Here is a 21,268-nt window from a genome sequence, read left to right as displayed (position 1 = left end):
TTATATAACAAAGACCTTCACTGCTCTGTACAGGGGCACAAAATACTTTACTCACTTCAGAGAAAAACATGCTTTTCAGAAAATAATGAACTCGTGTATGAATATTTCCACAAAAAGGCATCTAATTCATTAATTTATTCAAGTTAAACACAACAGTGATAAAAGTTTTAGCTGGCATTAAATATGTCCTTGAGTTAACTAGTAATCTTTAACTGTGAGCCCAGTCTTAATGAATCACTGTGAAGCAAGTTCTTTCTTTCTTTTTCGGTACAAAGTAACCGAAATACAAAAAGGCAAGAAAAACAAAAATCAGCCTTTCCACCATATCTCATGATCAAACTTAGTTTGGTTAAAAAAATCTGAGAAATTAGAGAACAATGTTCAAAAACTTGTTTTTTTATACTAATGAAAGAAAAAGTGGGGCAAATATTATGAATCCTTACATTGTTTTTAATGCATTTGTGTTTGAAGAACAGTAAAAAGTAAAAGCACTCAATGCAGCAAAAGTCACTGTGAATCTATTGCAATAACACACTATCATTATAATCACTGAATGCATTAAAACAATAGTATTTTAATGTTGTACTATGTTGCATGGTTTAATGTATCTTATTCTATCATTTAAGAATTTTTACAAATGCAAAGTACACAAGAGCATATTATGGCAATGCATGCGTAAGCTGCAAGTTCATTGAATTTGTGCTTAAGTATAGCTCAGTCAGGACTATATTTATTGACAATCACAAAAATTATATTTGGGAAAACAAAGCAGGCATTTATGATATTGGGCTGGGTGGAGGTGGGTTGCAAAGTGGTTTGCTCAAATACTGCATCCTGTATGAGATTAGCTGGTTGGGAGTGTAGACTTTACCAGCTGACCCGTCACCTCATGTGGTGTTGCACTGAGCTGGTGTCCAGTTGATCTCCTGGGATTGAAGCTGAGTTTGGCTTTGTGGTCTTTTGTTATACGCCACTATATTCCTTTTATTAGATACTATATTTTATTCTTTACAAAAATCATGTTTTTGGCAGTTGGAATTGCTAAAAATCAATGTAACATCCAACTGCGTGTCTTTGGGAGTATCCTAAAAAAGATGAGCCAATTTTATTTGTACCCAGTAACAGTTGCAGCATTTTAACCATTTTGTTTAGTCACAGTCACCAACACTGATAAAAACATAGCACGGGGTAGAATAATGCACTCTGTGTCTCTGTGTCAAGTCAAATGATTTAAAAGCAACAAATGTTGACCAAATCGTTGCAAAAAATTATGAGGCAGATTTTTAATACAGTCTTTAATACTTGAGCATAACTTCAGGGTAAGAAAATAGCAAGATGACAAAATGGTGCGAGGAATATCCTGAGGTTTCTGTAACAAAAATGACTAAACTAAACTACCAGTGTGGTTCTTGAACTATCAGTATGTTGAAAACTGGAGAGCAAGCATTCTAGGAAACAGCAACAAGTAACAGACAAGCGATTGAAAACTCCCGTTTTTGCATTCCCAAGCAGCAGCAGCAGACTTAAAGACAGCAGAATTTAACAGGTAGCCTCCTTCCTGCAGGTTACTGTGCCAGCTCTGATGATTCCCTACTGTAATCTTCATCTACACTCCGGTCCACATTTAAGGTAACATCCTCTGAGGCGTCATGGTCCACATCGGCCCGGTGAGGCAGGGCTCTGGTTCTGTACTGCTGCACAACTAGTTCTGCAACACAGATGTTAAATTAAAAAAGATTTATGTGAACCAGTCGTAATCTCATTATGTAATTGTGGGATAATGTGAAAGCAAAATACTACATGAATATAACTAAGCCTGGAATGTCAAACCATTTTACTCCAATTTTGGACTCGAGTTTCCATCACTGTAAAGAAGTTAAACTACACATTCAGTTTCTGAGACACAGAAACACAATTTTGACATTATGTCTCAGTTTTTCTATAGATAATGAAACAGTGCAGTAATAAATGAAAGAAATCTGTCAGCATGACTCTGGGCCTAATTTGTAAGAAGAAAATGTGTAAAATTACACAAATCTATTGTTTAATTACTCTGGTGTATTGTGAATGGCCATGACGAGATCGTTATCAATAGGAAACGCTGTTAAACTTGTAAAATTGTTGTGAAAATACAGTTAAAAGTCCTAACTCACATTTTCCAAAGCCACCCTTCGGGCTGGATTGGAGTCTTTGATTCAGGAGCCTCATGTTTGACACCCCTCGTCTAAACAATAGATCCTGCATTAATAAATCTGTGCATTATATTTTGAAATGGAACTGATATAACTCTTGTTGTATCAGTTGTGTTCATGTCTTAAAAAACGTTTTGGCTAACACCTGATAATAATCACTAATAAAAGCTTGACTCACTGCAGCTTATTTTACAGTATCTACCAAGGAGGATAATAACCTTCACAGTTATCAAGAAACGCCAGCAAAACGGGTTTGTTTGAGATGATCTGCACGTTTCCTGAAAACTGCGCCTGTGTGCACAGAAAATAAAAAAGTACTAGAGATGGGGGTTTTTTTTTTTTGTTTTTTTACATTTGCAAATATTAAAGCAATTTAAATGGCAAATGCCGAATCAGAAATGGTATTTAGCAACAGCAACTTTTTTAAACTGCTTTACCTTCAGTACCCATAAAATATCACTAGAGGGCGCTCTGTACCCACACATTTGCACAGCCGCCTCAGTCAGGCGGTCTGAACCAAGACTTGTGTCTAGAAAAAAAGTTTGATTCGCTGATCACGTGAATCCTTTTCATGCTTCCTGTTGAGGACGATGGTTGATGATGGGTTAACTAAAAATATTTTAGGTACTCTCAATACTCAGCATGTGAAAATATATATATAAAACACAAAGCAGCACAAAGAGAAGCATGAAAACCAAAAGATGCATCTCAAATGCTTAACATTTTAAAGTCAAACGCTATCACTGCAGGTTATCACTGCAGGTTACTCATCACCCTCTTTTAATATCAAATCAGTTAAATATTGTGAAATGAATCTAAAAATAATCTTTGGGGGAAACAGGGAGGCTATGAGGCCATAACAGTGGTGTGCTGTTGCATCATGTGATGTTTATCTCTGCCCAGCGCCTGTTGTGTTTACAAGCACCCAGACAGCCTGGTAAAAGAGAAAGCCCTGAACCGGTCTAATTTTCTTAATGTAATTAATGGATTTGTGATTGAAAGACAAATAGCTATGACCTTATTTTTGGTAAAATATACACCCGCCCCTCATTTTGTTAGGTCAGCTGCACATCAACACAAATATCTAATCAGCCAATCACTAAATGCATTTAGGCATATAGACGTGATCAAGACGACCTGCTGAAGCACAAACTGAGCATCAGAATGGGGAAGAGAGGTGATTCAAGTGAGTCTGAATGTGGCACAGCTGGTGATTCCAGACTGGCTGGTCTGAGTATTTCACAAACTGTTGACCTACTGGGATTTCCTGACATAATCATCTGTAGGGTTTACACAGGATAGTCTGAAAAATACAGGAACAAAGTAAAAATCCAGCGAGTGGGAGTTCTCTCAGCTAAAATGATGTATTGATGATAGCTCAAATAACCACTTGTTACAACCAAGGCATGCAGAAGAGCACTTCTGAACACAAACTTTGAAGCAGATGGGCTGCAGCAGCAGAAGACCACCTGGTACCTCTCCTGTACCTAACTAAGAAAAGGAAACTGAGGCTATAATTAACACAAGCTCACCAAATCTAGACAATACAAGATTGTAATAAAAGAAAAACTTTCACTGGTCTGATGAGTATCGATTTCTGCTGCAACGTTTGGCTGTTTGCATCAGAATTTGGCATAAAAATGTGGAAACATTGATCCACCTGCAAACTGTATCAACAGTTCACGTTGGTGGTGGTGTAATAGTGCGAGGGACCCTTGGTACCAACTGAGTGTCGTTCAAACTCCACAGCCTACCCGAGCATTGCTGCTGACCGTGTCCATCCCTTTATGACCAAAGTGTGACCATCTTCTGATGAGGACGTCCAACAATAACATGTCAGAAGCTTAAATGAGCTCAAACTGGTTTCTTGAACATGACAAATCAAACTAGCATCAAACTGGCCTCAACAGCCGCCAGATCTCCATCCAATAGTAGTCGGGCTTCAGTCCTGACATCATTAAATAAACAACATGCTTTGAGAAGTGATGGTAAATCACAGAAAATATAAATTTCATAAAATTTTAGAGGCTAAAACCTGAAAATGTGACTGATCAGTTTTTACTTCTTGCTTCATGTGCATCGTTGAAAACCGTCAAACATTCAAACACACCTGCCACCTACATTCATCCTGAGTCATTTCATTTAATCAAAGTCTTTGAAACGGGGTGGAGCTTCTACTTTCTCAGAACTGGGAAGATGAGGTTCAGTTGGGAAAAAGCAACAGCAAAGCAACACCATGGTCTCACAGGTACTGGGTGTGGTTGGCGGTTAACCCGGCAGACATGCAAAGACAACTAACAGGTTTAGACAGAGAGCTGATGAAAAACAGAACAGATCAGAAAAAAAATTACAAAATGTTTTCAATTAAAATAAAAGGTCATAACAGATCTGAATCCCAATTCAAAGGATTAAAAAAAACACTGAGAAGCGAGACAGTGAGAGAGGTGAAGGTGGAACCACACACACACACACACACACACACACACACACACGCACACACACACGCATGCACACACACGCACACGCACACACACACACACGCACACACACACGCACACACACACACACGCACACACACACGCACACACACACGCATGCACACACAGACACAGGTGGAACTACCTGTTTCTCAGGTGCTGTTGTCATGAGGGGCAGCCTGCCAAGGGACTCTGTCTCTCTGCAGTGCACAGTAGAGTCATTAAACATGGAAAGCTCGACTAAATGACTAGCATATACTGTATGTGATGAATGCACGTGTCTCTTCTCAGAGGACACATTACATCAAGACTGGTGGATTTGATTCTGAAAACTGATATGTTGCACCCACATACTAGTAGTAATGCCAAAGGTCTAATGCTCTTTAACAGCAGCTCACAGGAAACCCTCAGAGCTCTACAGGGTATGAACTCAGTCAGAAACTGAAAGCCATTTCTGTATCATTTTTGGAACAGCTTGCACTCAGATATTTAGTTTTTACAGAGTATTTCTCAGAAAATACCATGACAAAAACAAAGGAGGGAATTCATGAAACAATATCATCTGTTACAAAGATTTAAAAAATAGTTCAGTTATCTCGGCCCTACAAGAAGACTGTTTGAAAAAAAGTAATACTGTGTTTGACAAATTCATGAAACAGATAACATATAAAGCTGAACAGTCTTTTGGAAATGTGTTCATCAGCCTGCTTTATACAAACTGTTGTTTCTCACATTGTAAGCGGTGACGCCAGTGTTAAATGTCTTACTGCCATTCTAAATGCCAATGACACAGCTTTGCTGGGCCCATAACACCACCGGTGGATAAGCTCAACACTTGGAGTTGGCAAATACCATTCATTCATTAATTCATTCACTCATTTATTCACTCATTCCACTCCTGACCAGCGAGCAGCTCCACTGCAGCAGCTCAATATTTAATGCCTTGCTCAGGAACTCCTGAGCAGCACGGACAGACCGGCCACTGTCACTGTTCCTTATTTCTTAATTAACAAAGAAAAAACACATTAAAGACAAAAAAAAAAAAGAGCAAAGCACCAACCAAAAGTTGTCAAAACATCTGGCAGATCCTCAACATCTGTCCTCTTTTGGTTCTGAAGGTCTGCAGAAAAATGCAACAAGATTTGTATCATACTTTCATGGGTAGTTATTACCTTTATAGGTTTTACTTTTTAACTTTATGTCCTGAGTCTGATGACTCTGTGTTTTGTGTTTGTTTATATTAACTTTTGTTCTCGTTTATTCTGGTTATGTCTTTTGTTAAGATTTGCTGTTTGGTAGGTTTCGGTTCTGTACTCCCTCTGTTCCTGTTCTGAGTCTGTCTCTGCATATGTGTTGAGTTTCCTGTTTTACTTTGAAGGTCTGTGTTCCTCCTTCTCGTCTGTGTAATGAGTGTCAGCCCTGTCTCCCAGCTGTTTCCTCTCAGTCCTGTTCACTTCTTGTATTTAGTGTCTGCGTCTCTCCCTGCTCGTTGTCGCGTCATTCCCCACTGTGCGTTTTGTCTGCCCGCCTGTTTGCTTGTTTAGTTTAGTTACTTTGCCAGTTTTCTGTTTTGCCTGCTGTCGAGCAATAAAGCTGAGTAGTTTTAAGTTCACTTTTGCCTCCACAAGTTTGCTCTTGGGTCCACAATTCCTGCCTTCACACAGTCATGAAACTTCATTCCAGTTACATTTGGAACACCATAGTTAGAAAATAATGTCTCCAATTTGTAATTTTGATATTTGTATTTGGGGACATGGCTCTACTCTTGGCCTGAGACGTCAGAGAGCAGGGCAACAGGACTCGAGCACCGAACAGACGAGAAATATAACAACTGATAAAGTTTCATGTGTAATGAAAGGGTGGGAGATGGCACTGAGCTCATCAGCTGACCTGCCAGACTTGGATTTAATGAAAGGTAATTTTTAAGTGCAGCCATCATCAACTCAAGTGTGCAGGCATAAAAGAATATAAGGGAACGTGTGATATATATTGTTTTAAAAGTAAAGGTTTGTTTATTCTTGTTGGCCAGCATTTTTCAGAGGCTCATGCTCACTAGGATACGGTAGATGAAGATAATTACACAACATTTAAAGTATTAAATTAAACAAAGCTCCACAAATTTTGTAAAGACAACAGATTATTGGGCTGGCTTACAATCATTGGTATTACTATTTACTAATAGACTCATATTACTGAATGAAGGAAAAAATCATATTCACAGACAATAACTGTAACATGTTAGTCTGCACATGTAAGTGGAGTGGCCTCCAGTGGGACAGAGTTCATAACATCTTTTACTTTTACAGGGAAATAAGATGGGGCACTGATATGGTCTGCGGGCCGGCTACATTTAACCCATCACTAATCCACTAAACCCATATCGCTAGACCTTTGGTATGTTAGTAGTTACTCAGTGGTGGGAAACACACGTGCAGTGGGGTACCTGTAATGCTGATGAATGTCAGTGTAGCCCTGAAACCCCTACGAGCGATGCTGCTGTCCGACGTAAACCGAAGCACCATGGTGCTGTGGTAGGAAAGGACAGGAGGAGGGATACTGCCGCCACACAGCAAGGCTAAACAAAGAAATGCAACAAGATACTGAGTGATACAGGTATAAAAAGATGAATTCTGATTTGATGTATCCATCCTACCAATCTCCTCTGTTCCTTCAACATCTCCCAGGACAGTGAGGGAATCATACAAGCATCTCTCCGACTCCTCCAGGTCAAAATCAGTAAACTCCAGCTGAAAATATAGAAATCAACCAGCTTCTAATCACACATGTCCTAATAATACCTTAAGAAGAATACCAGGTAGGTAAGTTGTGCAGCTCACCTTAACCACATGACCCAGAGGAGCATGGATTACCCAGTGGAGGACACAGTCATTACTGTAGGCTTGTGGGTGATTTGGACTGTGTATAGAAGCCTTATCGTCAACCAGAACAAGTGTTCCACATCCTGAGTGCGCACGCACACACACACACACACACACACACACACACACACACACACACACACACACACACACACACACACACACACACACACACACACACACACACACAAGCTTACATTAGACAGTTCAGTTTAAAACATTTAAAAACACTCATCTGCACAAATGTGCTGTTTCTAAACCTAGAGCGTGTGTGTATTTTTTAGAGTCCTCAGTTAGCCTGTTGATGTCTCAAGCAGCATCCACCTGCATAATTTGCTGTTTGTTACAAAAACCACAACCCACAGACACAGCAGAAGCTAAAATTGTGTATGAGCTGAGTACGCAGTGCGTGCATCACTCTGCCAGCTGTATAGTGTATAATCTGGATTGCACAATGCGCTCGTGTATGTTTGCAGTGTATGTTGTATTTCCCACCAGGATGAGAGTGTCCTTTGACCGCATGGTGCCTAATTACAAAGCCACTTCCTGCTCTGCTAACATCAGAGGAAAAGAGAAGTGTGGCATTGTGGGAATTATTTAGAAGAACTGGGCCGGGCAGCACACTTCCACAGAATATCCCTGAAACACAGAGGCACATGAAGACGTTTAGATATTTACACACACTTTTCTTGATATGTATTCCATGAACAAGATTCTCTCGTTGTCAGTGTGTGCGTTTGGGGTGTCATTCAGTGTTTTGCAAAGACTAAACCTGTGCTTACCAGCAACATTTAGCTGCATGGTCATCAAAAAAAATCCTACAGAAAATCCTAATCCTACATTCATCAATTCATGTGAAAGAAAGAATTAGATACACCGTCAAAGCTGTGGGAAGCTTCATGTTTTCAGCCAAGCTGTTTACGATAAGATATATTATGTAGGCCAACCACATCCTGACCCCGGCACAGTTTTAACTCACAGCCAAGACACAGAAAAACTGCTACCTCTTACAGCCATTTGTAAATTATTTGAACTGGCAATAGGAACATACCCTGTATATAAAAGATGGGCATAGCCTCCACAATACCAATCACTGGGTTGGTGGGCTCTGTTTGAAGCCTCATAGTGGTTTAGCAACCATATTCACTTCTTTTTAAGCCACAAGTGACCACATTTGAAGCGGAGAGGGTGGAGTGCTGAGTTATCAGCTCCTACTGGCAATGGGTGCAACATCCACATCTGCTACTTAGTATTTGTAACAGGCTAACTTACCAGAACAGACGCACAATTTTCTTAGGTCTGTGCCAAATAGCAGGTCATGTTATTTGGAAGATAATTAAAAAAAAAAAAAATCCAATAAGTGACTTAGTGAAACTGAAGCCCAGCAGAGAGCCATGAGCTACAGCTGCATGTGTCATCACATGTCACTCAGTGTGGCTGCGCTTCTAATTTTAAGCCTCACCTGCATCCAAATGGATGAGGTGTAAAAACAGAGTTGTTACAAAAGGGGAGACCACATTATTTTGTTCACCAACATGTTTTCTAAAGGTATTTTAACATCGCGGTTTGAGGTTGCCATTGTGGGCACTTCTGCATGAAGCCCAGACATATCAGAAATATTACTTCTCATTTCAAAGACGTGATATATAAGAATGTATTTTTAGAAATGTTTCACATGTCCTTTAACACAGCCATCCCCAGAGGTCCAGGCTGGCTCTGATGCATCTTTAGTACAGTATAAGCTGGTGTATTGGATTCCTTTCCCTTACAGTATCTGAATTCTTTCACCCATGAAGATGACATTTCACAACTCCTCCAATCGGGCTCCAAGTGGGAAAGAGTTAGGAGAGTCATTACTTCATGACCCCCATGGTTGCTCGTATTAAATGAATGAAGGTGAACTGAACAGAAGCTCAATAACTGGCTTTTTCTTTTTCAGTTGCACATATATTGATATTTTTCATTACATTACTACAATAGACTACATATAATGATAGTATTGTAAGACTCTGCGATTCCCACAACATACAAAGTAGTTGTTATTGTTGAGGTTTGCCAGGAAATGATTGTGAGTCAGTGCACTGTAAGCTGAAATGAAGGTGTTTGAAACTCACCAACAGGCCGATGGCTTCCTACTGAAACAGTGAGTCGATCATACCGACAGTACGAGTCGTTCTCCAAGTCAAAAAGATCGAACTCCAGCAGAATACTATAACCTGGAGGAACGCTGATGCTCCACAAACACAACCTGTGGGAAGGCATGAACAGTTTAACCAGGGCACTGTATTTTCCTTCTTTACATCCATATAATCCTGAGCTAAAAGTCAAATGTTAGTTTTTTAGAGTTTCTCATCCTCACAGAATTATAGGAAATATTGATTGCCAGTTATCTTATTAAGCATGGCGTTAGCTCAGGCAGCTTCTGGCACATCGGCTGATCTCAGTGACTGCTCATATCAGCACATCTGATTCATTTGCTTTAGGCTGCACATCTGTAAGCCACCTCATAACCCACCTCCACCCCAGCTTGTCCATTCAGTCTGCATCGAAATCAATTGATATCGCATCTGTTGCATGGACTGGTTGTTGCTCTCTCTGCCATCTTTTAAATTTATGCACGTAAATGGCCTCAAATATAAATCACTACAGATGGATTTACAGTGTTCTCTTGACTACACTGATTCTGACTGAGCAGGCAGTTAGCACCGCCGCTTAGTTCCTCTCTGAAGTGTCACTCACTGGTTGTTGTCATAGCGATCGCCATGGAGCCTGGGATTTTTGATTACCCCGTTAATGTCAGACACAGGCCCATCTCTCACACTGCAGAGTCCTGAGACACACGCAAACATCAAAGAAGCATGAGCACATTATGAAATATAGATGAACAAGAGTTGGTGTAATGAGTGGAAAGACAACTCACTTGATGAAACCGTTGTCTGCTGCTGGTGCTCAGCTGAAAGAAGTAGAAAGATGAAAGAGAGAACATAAATATAGATGGAAGAACTTCATCTGTCATCAGAATATTTGTTTCTGGAGGAACTGTGGACAAAAATCCACAGAGTTAAACCGCAGATTAACGTAATCTAAAATGTTCTAATTAGTTAATTCATATTTATTCAATACAAAATGTTTTTTCTCCTAATTTTCAGAATGACACTGCTGAGTTTAAACAATTCAAAAATGCCTACAGACGTGGTTTTTGTAACCTTTTCTTCTCATAAAAATAATAATAAAAATCTGTTCTAACCATGATGACAGCATCAGATTAAGTCCAGCATGCTTTGATAAAGCTCAGCCTCAAAAGTTGTCTTTGTTGGGATCCACAAAGTGGCCCCATATGGAGAAGCAACAGCTTTAAATTTTATCACGTTAAATATTAATAACAGCAGCAGCTGCTAAATGAACTGCAGACAATCTGCTGCTCATGTTTGTGCATCACACACTGTGTGAAAGCTAACGTCATCATACAGGGATGACACATACAAGATGCTATGCGTCTACTGTACAAAAGTCCTGAGGAAACCCTCATTTCTTCATATTCTGCTTGGAAAATAGGAATAATATGTTATTGTTTTCATAGATCCAACTACAGAAAGGCAAGAAATGAGACATTTTTGTGACAAACAGTAGTAACAAAGTATCAGATACATCTTAACTTTTGTTTATTGTTTATTTGAGTTATCTGTTGTGTTTAGACAGTGTTAAGTGGTTTTCTTCAGAGGAAAGAAGCACTGCTCTGATAAGGGTCCGATACGAGGGCCGGAATGAAAATGAGTGACAAAGAAGTCACTGTATAAAAGGAAGACTTGGAAAGGTCTTCAGAGAGCCGGGACAGCTATTAAGACTGCTCTTTAAAAACAGTTACAAGTAAGTCGGGCTCCTTGGAAGCAAAGTATAAAGAAAGGAAAGGTGACTCAATGCTTTTTCACAGTACTGTACTCACAACACTTAGAAAGCTGGGCGATTAGTTAAAGGAATGTCACAAAGGCAAGTGTGTTTGTATATTACGTCATGAAGGTCTGTTTTTTAAGAACATATTTGAATCGATTGCTGATGAGGAAACAAAGAATCTTTACCTTCATCTCCTGATATTTCAACAAACAGACATTGTTTACATTCCTGTCTGTTACATCACATTTTGATGGTCAAGCAGCACTTTAAAGGTTAGGAAAACAGGTTTCTCACCACCTTGATATGTGGGTGGAGGCATATTTACTGCAATATGTTTCTACAAGCTTTAGCTACTTTTTAAGTTTGTCCCTGACTAAACTACAAAGTGACATTCAGATGTTATCAGATGGATCTCAGGGTGTAATAGGCACTTTGTAGCAGCACTGTACTACCTCCATATATGGTTATCATGTGACACACCATGTCTATCACACTCTTTAGAAGCAAATATGCTGTATATGCTGTATCAAAACCTACCCTCTCTCAATTTACGCTTGATCCAAGGCAGCAGCAGCCTGACGTCAGTGAAAATCCCCGGAGAACCTCGTTTGGAAGGGGGGCGGCTGCTGTTGTTTCCCCAGCTCCTACCACATCCTTTACCCCAGGAAGTCACGCCCAGCGCCACCCAGCGATGACCTTCTGACCCTGCTGGACACACCAAAGGACCTCCTGAGTCTCCCTGGACAGAGGATGAAGTCGTGGGTCAAGGGATGAGTCAATTATTTAAAGCTCAGTGGGATAGAATGACTGATTTACGGCACTGAATTGTGCTGTAAATAGAGCATCTGTGAGGATGGAGAAAAAAATCTGAAGTTATAGATAATGAAAAGATTTTTAATACCTGACAGGCATCCCTCCCTCCTGTCTCTGGGCCGGCACACAGAACTGTCATGCTCGGCTGAGGCCGGACGAGTCTCTGGTTCATCATAGAACCTTTAAGAGTTTGGAGGACATATTTACATTTGGCTCGGTCAACCAAATCCAAATGCACCTCTCTCAGAACCATAGGAAGATGACCCCCTAAGAAACAGTTACATAGATTGGAATAGATTAAAAAGCTCCAGTCTAATTTAACAATATTTAAAAGTCAGAAAAACGACATACGTTCCTTTATCCTCCCCCATCCAGCCGTCATGCAAGCGGTCTGAGGAAGGATATTGTCATTAGGTAAAGGCAGACATATCGGCTGGACACGAGCTCCTGTTGAAAAAGTCACATCAGGTCAAATTAAAAACCATGGTGGCCCGAAAGTACAAAACACAACAGAAACACAACATTCCTTGTTTCTGTTTTCACATCATTGCATCATGCTTGAATGTTATTCTCAGCAGTGTCCTTGTGTGACTTTTGTCATTGTTGAACCTGACAAAGAATCTGTAAGTTGTACTTGCTTGCATGTGAGCTATGTGTGTCCTGTGACGAGCTATGATGCTTCAAGCAAGCATGCAGACTGCATACACATCACTGTGCTCTGAGGATCTGAAGGAACATCTTAGAGCCATTACATGTTAAAACTGCACTGACCTTCAGTCTGCTGCTCCCTTCTTTGCAAAGGGTCACCGCAGCAAATCTGCATATCTGATTGGTCGGACGATCTTCCTCACAACTCTTGAGGAATTTATCTCAAACAACGAGTAGTCACATGTTAAGTGAATGTGTTAACCATGCACCATGTAGCCATACCATCCCAGCATTTCAAACTTAAAAATTCAGTGCTGTCAGAAAACTTCTAATGTAACAGAGACCTCCCACCTAGATTCAGATACCCGGTTCTTGTGAAATAATCCAGAAGAAATTGGTTTGTTTTTTTTTAAAATTTGATAGAAAGAGTTGATACAAAAGATATAATTCTATTTTTATAGTTGATTTGATCCATTTGTAGCCACATAGCTTTCTGTAATAACATTTTCTCCTTTACCATATTGATGTCTTGAAACCAGATGTGACAGATGAGGTGTGGATCTGAGAAAACATGCTGATCGACTCAATTGCAAATCATCGGCAAATGAGCGGAACTGGACTGGAATTCACACAGTAGACTTGATTTTTTTACTCAATATGACCCAAAATGCAGGTTTAAGGCACTTGTTTGAGTCTCTGAGTCGAACACAGTGATCAGTATGACACGTTATTTGATTTTGAACCAATGCGAACAGAAAACTTGCCCATCTGGATGCGTTGGTTCAGCTCTATGAGAGCTATGTCATAGTTCATCGGCAGAGCAGGGTTGTACTTTTCATGGACTGAGACAGACTTGACCAGAAAGACTTGCTCCTCCTCATCGTGTACTCTCTGGTCAAACTCTCCAACAAGGACTCTCACACCACTGAGAAACTCTCTAGAGAGAACATTCAAAGCTTATCATTTATTCCCGTTAGATAAAATGTTAATTCAATTCTGCTCAATTATAAGTCGTGTCAGCGACATAACGCTTTATACTTTGACAAAGATGTGAAGCAGTGTGCAGCAGTCATTATCCAGCAGTCACTCAAGATGGATCCTCCACAGAAATGAGAGCCCCTGTTCTGGAGGGAAACCTGAGGACAGACGATCCATAAGAAGATTAAGCAGAGCCAACAGCATGAGTCAGTTTGTCACTAAAAGAAAAGGCTGGTTTACCCTTTTCTTTGTGTTTGCTATGCCAGCCTTAAAAATGACACTTTTTTCATGCAGACCCATGAATGCAAGATTCATGTAAAATGCAGCAGATGTGTGAAGTTTAAATGTTTAAAACGATGAGCAAAGTTGCAGTCTCTCATATTGCAGGACTGCGGTGCTGAATAAGGTTTTTTTTTTTTTTTTAATAGCAACCCTTTAAAGCCTGAAACATTAAATAATAACCAGAGAAATATATATATTTTTGAAAGTGAAGCATTTATTGAACCTTTTGATAATTAAAAAAAAGAAACAAGTTTCAATTCGTATTTTGTTTGCTACATACTTTATATTTTTGTGTGTGTAATTTATTTACATTTTTCTAGGGGAAAAACACACGGATGATTTAGAAGTTTTAAAAAAAACTTTCAAAAGTTTGTATGTGTCAAATATGATATACTAGGCATTAAAGGGGTTAAACCGAGCAATTGAGCAACGAAGCAATTTATCCACAAAATTCCACGGAGCTGTCCTTTTTGGTTCATAGTGTAAAAGGTTACTCCCATCTCTTTGTCATTGAGTGATCCTCAGGAAATACCAGCATGAGCAACCATGTCATGTTTGTGGAGGACAGAATACGTGGTGAGCCTGCATGGCCGCTGATAACCATCAGGGGTGAACAAGAAAGGAAAGTTCAACAATAACTTTAACCACTGATATGCATCTTTAAAGATAAGCAAAATAGCAGTCAGATCAGACAGCTAAGCTAAAGAAAAGAAAGAAAGAGAGAAACCTGAAAGAAGAACTAAATAACTGACCAACCACGGGTGTGATCCGTACATGGCTTCAGTTCCTCCTACCACCCTCAGAGAGGAAACCGTCGGGTTCCACACTTGAGAAATTCCACATTTCGAACCTAACAGAAAGCATCAATACTTTTGAGACCACTGACAACATTTTCCCTCAGCTCTGTGTCATTTTAAGACATGAAAGGTTGTGTGTTCCTTTTTTCAGCACCCATCCTATTACTCACCTGTTTGAGCAGCATGGATGTCAGTGTTTACCCAAAAATACAGAGAGAGCAGAGCGGCGGTGGTCCTCATCATAACCCGAGCATGGAGAAAAGGTCTCATACTGGGCAGACAAAAAGGTTTATAAGGACTAGTGTGATGTGAGGGTATACTCACAAACAAACCAGTAAAGGCTGGCCGTGATGGTGATTGGTGAGTTCAAATGTCGCAGTAAAAATTAGTTGGAGAAAAGTGGTGAAAGTGTTTATCATCTCAAGGTCAGCTGTGGTGAGGTGTGCAGAGTGTTATTGGTGCCTCAAAAACAGGGCAGCAGCTGTAAAGCCTTCAAGGGGGAGAAACAGTCATAAAACACGCACAAAAGGACAGAGAGCACACTTACTGCCGCACAGCCTGTGTGAAAAGAAGTGCTGACGTAAAAGCAGCCAGAAAGGGAGGAAAACGGGGAAAGCAGAGAAATAAAACGACAAAATCTTCCAAGTGTCAAAGCTGCAGCCTCTGTGAAGGAGTCCTCTGAATCATCTGACATTCAGAAAAATATTTACATTTTTAAAATTTCACACAAATCTCATTTTCAGAGATGTTTGCTTTATTGGATATTAGATTAACACCACTTACTGTATTGCTTGGTCAAGAAATGTGTTGTAAAAGCTTAAAAATAACAAGTCCTGATCGCATTTGTCACTTTGTGATAACAAAAACGACAACAGGCAGCTGAAAAGTTATTTTACTTACCAGAAAGCAGCACTGTGAGAACGTTTCTCTTTTTCTTAACTTGTGCTACAAAAAAAATACCTCAACATGAGAGTTTCCTCTCCCAGTTACATTTGCAAATGACTGAGAAGTGCGGAGGAGTATTCTGCTCTGAGAGGTGGAAATTAGATACACACCGAGTGTGAAAACCAGAAGAATCGAGCTTGGTTCTGAGTATACTTTTGGTGTGAGCGGCTGCATTATGAATAATCCGAAAAACATTTTTAATGCACGAAAGATTCACATGGATTTTACGTGTCCTGAAGGCCTTGAGAGTCAAAAAAGGTGGATTGTGCAGGATATCACCATCAGAATCGACCCTCACTCATCACACCAAGATGGCGACACTCATCTCAGGGTTTTTAAACAGGAGTTCACAAACCAGTGGGTAGCGACGTCCATCTTTTGTACGGTCCATGGCCTAAATCATAAAAAGTAGCATTGCAGGCCACGGAACCACGACGACGAGCTGAAAGACGTTAAAAAGCTCCACAGATTTGAGGTGAACTGCAGATTACAAATTTCTCATATTATTACATGACAACTCAATAAATTACATGACAACGACGACAGGCACAACCATAGCCACAAGTATCCCTGCTATCAACTTTCCACATTCTCATTTCCCGGCTTTACTCAGCAATCCCACAGAGGGTTTTCCAAGTAACTCACATGAAAACACTTCCAAAAGCTTTCATAAAGTACTTATAGATTGAATCGCCATTTTGTTAACAAGTACACAAATGAGCAGCTATTGACCACGAGTGTTTAAAAGCCTGCACATCAGCATTCCCTGAATTAAAAAATGGAATAGACGTTTAGTGTGTATTTATGTGAGTGTTTTCTGCCTCGGGGCTCCCACTCTAAGCCTTATAAGCCCCCTGCTTCCTGTTTATGCAGCCCAGTGGCCCAGACCCCACAGGGTGTACATGGCTGGATGTGACTCAGTGCTTGGCATAGTTGCTTGGCCACAGTTGCCGGGGCTGCTGTTGCCAGGTGTTGCAGAGAGACGCGTAAAATACCGTGCTGTCGGTAACAATTGGCATAAACAATAAATGGAAGCGTGAAACGAGGTCAGCCTTCAACGGATCATTGTCTTCATTTCTCTTGTTTGTGTAAAGCTGGACAAGAGGAGCGATGAAAGGTTCCCTCCTCACACATAAATCCAGATCAATGTCTGAGCAATATGTAGTAGCTGTACACAATAGCATCCGATTGGTAGGAAGCAATTCAGTCTTTATAAATTCTTTATGTAAAAGAGGAAGCATTAACATGCGGGCACAGAAGGCTTAGCACTTCAGTAAACAAACTTTAACCTCAATCAGACTAATATTGTTTCCAACCTGAAATGTTGTGCTTAAAGAAGCCTGATTATACAGGTAAAGTTTACAGGTCTTGAGTACAATAAAAATTAATGTTGTGTTCCAAATATTAAGCCAATTCTTCACACAAGGACCCCAGATTGTACATCTACTTTCAAACCAAACTATGTTGCATGTTTACATCTGCTTTTTCCCCAAACTCACTGTGTACGTTTATCCCAGCCTTGTTAGTGGGATTCTGGATCCAGTTTCTAAAAGCATTTACTAAGTTAAAACATATAACTTTGTTCTCTTTATATCAGAATACTATATTAACTAAGTACCTGCAAATAACCAAAACTAATGTGAGCAAATGTGCAGTGTTAAAAGCGAAGGAAGCCATTGTGTCATTGTCCCAAAACTTATGGATTTAGGCCAGTCCACAGATTTACAGTGCTCCGATTTTATCAATACAAAGAGTGTGACGGAACTGTGTGAACATCTGAGATCATAAATCGGAGTCAGAAAATTAGACAACTACTTATCCAAATAACTGCACTTACTCAGATCTCCAGCAATACGCCACCAGGTCTGAAATAGCGTTGATGAAAGGACATTAGTGAAGCATACACACCAACTGTGGCGCAACAAACTGCATGTTGATAAAACCTGGTAAGATGGAATCTCTCATGACTGCAGTCTTGTTGGAATGCAGACTCCAGCATCCACAACCTCTCTTCTGGAGGTGCTTTTTACTTACATTAATCATGTTACCCACTCCTGTCCAGGCTCACACAGTGTGACTGAGCTTTCAGAACTGTGGCAAGACTGCACACTTTTAAGTCTAAAACCAAAGTAAAGGTTAACACAGTGCAGCGTCAATGATTGGCTTCTGAGCTTTATTAGAAATGCAGCCCTTCCAGTCGTGGTTTCTAGAAAATGAAAACGGCCATCAAAAATGATGACAGGCCAATCCTCTCATCCCTGAAGTATAATCCTGATCATATTGAATCTTAATGGAGCCGTCTAATAGCTTCCACTTTAATCTGGCTTCCAGATACAGCGCGTGAGGTGGAGTGCTGATCTGTAATGCACTACAGGAAACAGGAAAACAGGTCAGCTGGACAGATTGAGACTAATGCTTCAGTCATGTGATTTACAGCTGTGTGCCAGAATGACTCAACTACAAAAGAAAAACATAACTTCTGAACTAGGAGAAGATTAAACATTGTTTATTCCTTCTTTTTGGTTTACAAACAAAAGGCACCCATTGATATATTTTGAGGAGTGTCACATTAAAATGAATGACAAGAATCCCTTTCCCAACTTCTGAGAGTAGAGTGGGGCCGATATTCATCACTGCACTCAAAGTAGGAGCGATTAAACAGGCCTCCCCTCAAGAACCTCACATTTTAAAAATCAAACACTGAAACTAAATCATTTTAAATGCATTCACAACCACTGATGAAAGCTTTATTCTGCACCTTAAACGTGCCCTGCGATCAACTGATCATTTAAAAAGGCCAAATAAAACTACCGCTCCTCCTTTGATGCAGGGGATAAATACTCAGGACATCGAGTCTTTTTAAAACCCCTGAAAACACATTTTAATCTTTTTGTCCCTTCCCTCTATGAAAAGTAGGGTTCTGCTTGATTGCATTTTTTTTTTCCTGCCAGGTTACGAGAGCTAAAGTTGTTTCACGTAAGAGATTTTGATCTCGAGTCTGTTGGAAATAGATTGCTAGGAAAATGAAACCACAGTAGAAATGGCAATAATTGCAGTTCCTTGAATGGCCACTTGAGGCCGGCTCAACGCAATATACAAACTTGGCATCTTATGAAGAAAATACTTTTTAAAACTGCAATCATGTTTAAAGATATGCACTTAAGTGGCCGTTCTTTTGTGTTCAGTTTTCTGCCAAGTTTTTAAGCTAGCCAAACATTAGCATAACATTTGACCTTTGGCACTTTACCAAGTTATCTAGCCATTAGTAGCAGTAGCATCACTTTTCCCGCTCAACCTTTTATCCAAATATGGTCACATCCTGTTTCAAAGAAGTCAGTGGATGTTGGCACTGTGGGTACATCTTTTATCTACAGTCTATGGATACCTCTCAAGTCCCAAAATGTAATTTAGCTTAAAGGAAACTGGCATCACCTACTCTATCAAAACGTACAAACGTCTGTTATGCATTGTGTTACATTATTTCTTTGCCAAATTTCTGCTGCAATCAGGTTTGGCCCTGCAGAAACTACTCTGGTGGCTGGATTTCGTTTTGGACAGAGGCACACCAAACATTTTTCCCTAAGCTGCTTGTATGACATTAAATTCCTCTAACATGTACCAAAAAATAAAAAATAAAATTCTTGCAAGCAAGCTTATATCACAAAAATGTAAATGTGCCAAAGAAAAACTGGTTGTTGCAAAATAATGCAATAACGCAATGCAATTCCTAAACTGTTCAAAGCTGTGATTTCAGAGGTTTACAATCATTTCAATGCTTGTGTGCAATGCCCCGTTTTAACAATCCACTGGTAGGATTCAGTAGTTCCTGACATCAGAAGTGAGAAAACCCTGAATTAGACATGGCGGCGCTTTATTTCCCCTCCCTCCCCCCACCACACTACACAAGAACAGTCATAATCACACCAGAGACTTCACACCCTCGCAAGGAAACAGAGTTAAGCAAGAATTCGTCACATGGTCCCTCAGCTTTTCCCATATTAAAATCACAGGCAATTACAGAATTTTTCAGAGCTCAGTCAGGGAGAATCTGGCTGAGCAATGAAGTCAGGCTGTTGAATGTTTACTACATTCCGTGATGGAAAAAGTTAAAATGTGCATGTATATACAAAGTGATATGACGAGCAACTTGTAACAGCCAAATTCAGTATTTAATCTACTGCATTTACATTTTTTTAACAGGTTAAATTCTTTTTTTTTTTTTTTTTTTTAAATATACAGCAGCTGAAGTTGGTTCAGTTAGCTCTTTATCAGTAAACTAGTCACAATGTTATCAGCATAAAAATACATCTGTTGTGTTATATGTCGTCTACCTAAATAGAGTTATACAGAAAATAACTAGAAAACAGATTTGATTGCTTTCTTTTCACATTATCTTGACAAAAGTTCAGGCACAATTCAGGTTTGAGTCTTGGACTTTCATACGATCTATGCAAAATGACTCATGCTGTGAGATTTGGGAGAAGGGGAGAAAAAATAAATAAATCACACTCCTCAGTGACTCTGGCACGACAAACATGTAGGTGCTTGAAATCTCTATGGCCTAAGATGCAAGCAAACAGCACGCAGTCACACCCTGCTTCATTAAAGCTCGGGGAAAAGACAAACATAACATAGTGCGCAGATTAGCTCAGTTCCAACAATTTAAGACTTAACATGGCAACGAATGGTCCAAGAGGTTATAAACAGCAGCAATAGAATACAGTATGTCCCGCGAAGTTACTCTAACACATGCACACACAAGCACTTGCAAAGAAAAACGACTTAAACCCTTCACAATGTTGGCGAGCTACAATTAGTGCTACCTGAAAAGTAGTGTACTAAAAGAACAGTGTGGAACTCAAGATTTGTACCGGTACAAGAGCGTTTAATTTCAAAGCATTCGAGAAGAAAGAAATAACCATCTCACCCCCACCGTTTCACAGAGGTATGAGCATGTTAGCCAAGATGCATTTTGGCAAAAGTGTAGCTTAATAACTTTCAGACGTGATTTAAAACAAAAAAGGAAACTGAAGAAGAAGCTGGATATCTGCTGATGCAAGAACCGTTGGTTTGTAGGCACTGGGTAAAGCCACTACAGTACAATCTACATTGTGCTTTGCTGTAATTAGGGAGTCTGCCAACGTAGTCCACTGGAGGAACATGCAGAGGTGCATCATTGCTGACAGTTTCTTTCTCACAAGCAGCGAGAGGGGCTAAAGGCCATTCTTTTTGTGGGACATAAAAATCAGCATAAGCAAGCCCCTCCCGTGTTTATACTTCAGTTTCCACAAGCCATCGCTGCAAATGTCACGTGTTAGCTAAAATGGCTTCGCTCTTGGTGTTAGGTCATGACAGAGTTAAACAGT

At 39.9% G+C, this 21,268-nt stretch overlaps 1 protein-coding gene across 1 annotated transcript; it reads right to left on the bottom strand.

Moving 5' to 3' along the window:
• Positions 1-427: 427 nt before the first annotated feature.
• LOC113025176 (ovochymase-2) lies at positions 428-15,804 on the bottom strand. Its single transcript, XM_026172656.1, has 17 exons — positions 15,741-15,804; positions 15,128-15,228; positions 14,913-15,010; positions 13,939-14,036; positions 13,665-13,837; positions 12,604-12,699; positions 12,341-12,519; positions 11,977-12,178; positions 10,469-10,501; positions 10,288-10,378; positions 9,663-9,796; positions 8,044-8,187; positions 7,507-7,631; positions 7,323-7,416; positions 7,113-7,244; positions 5,730-5,789; positions 428-1,708 (listed from the first exon to the last, which is right to left on the bottom strand). The coding sequence occupies exons 2-17, from the start codon at positions 15,225-15,227 to the stop codon at positions 1,566-1,568; spliced, it is 1,902 nt and encodes a 633-aa protein (XP_026028441.1). The 5' UTR covers position 15,228; positions 15,741-15,804; the 3' UTR covers positions 428-1,565.
• Between the last annotated feature and the right edge of the window lie 5,464 nt (positions 15,805-21,268).

Source organism: Astatotilapia calliptera, chromosome 7, assembly GCF_900246225.1.
Source record: "Astatotilapia calliptera chromosome 7, fAstCal1.2, whole genome shotgun sequence".
NCBI classification, from domain to species: domain Eukaryota; kingdom Metazoa; phylum Chordata; class Actinopteri; order Cichliformes; family Cichlidae; genus Astatotilapia; species Astatotilapia calliptera.
The sequence above is the reverse complement of the archived record's forward strand: the minus strand, read 5'-3'. Positions and strand labels throughout refer to the sequence as shown.

Coding starts and splice junctions, on each gene's coding strand:
- LOC113025176 (XM_026172656.1), bottom strand. CDS start 15,227: ATGAGACCTTTTCTCCATGCTCGGGTTATGATGAGGACCACCGCCGCT. Junction 10,379..10,468: donor GCAGACAACGGTTTCATCAA/GTGAGTTGTCTT, acceptor CGTGTGTCTCAG/GACTCTGCAGTGTGAGAGAT. Junction 7,417..7,506: donor CTCTGGGTCATGTGGTTAAG/GTGAGCTGCACA, acceptor CTATATTTTCAG/CTGGAGTTTACTGATTTTGA.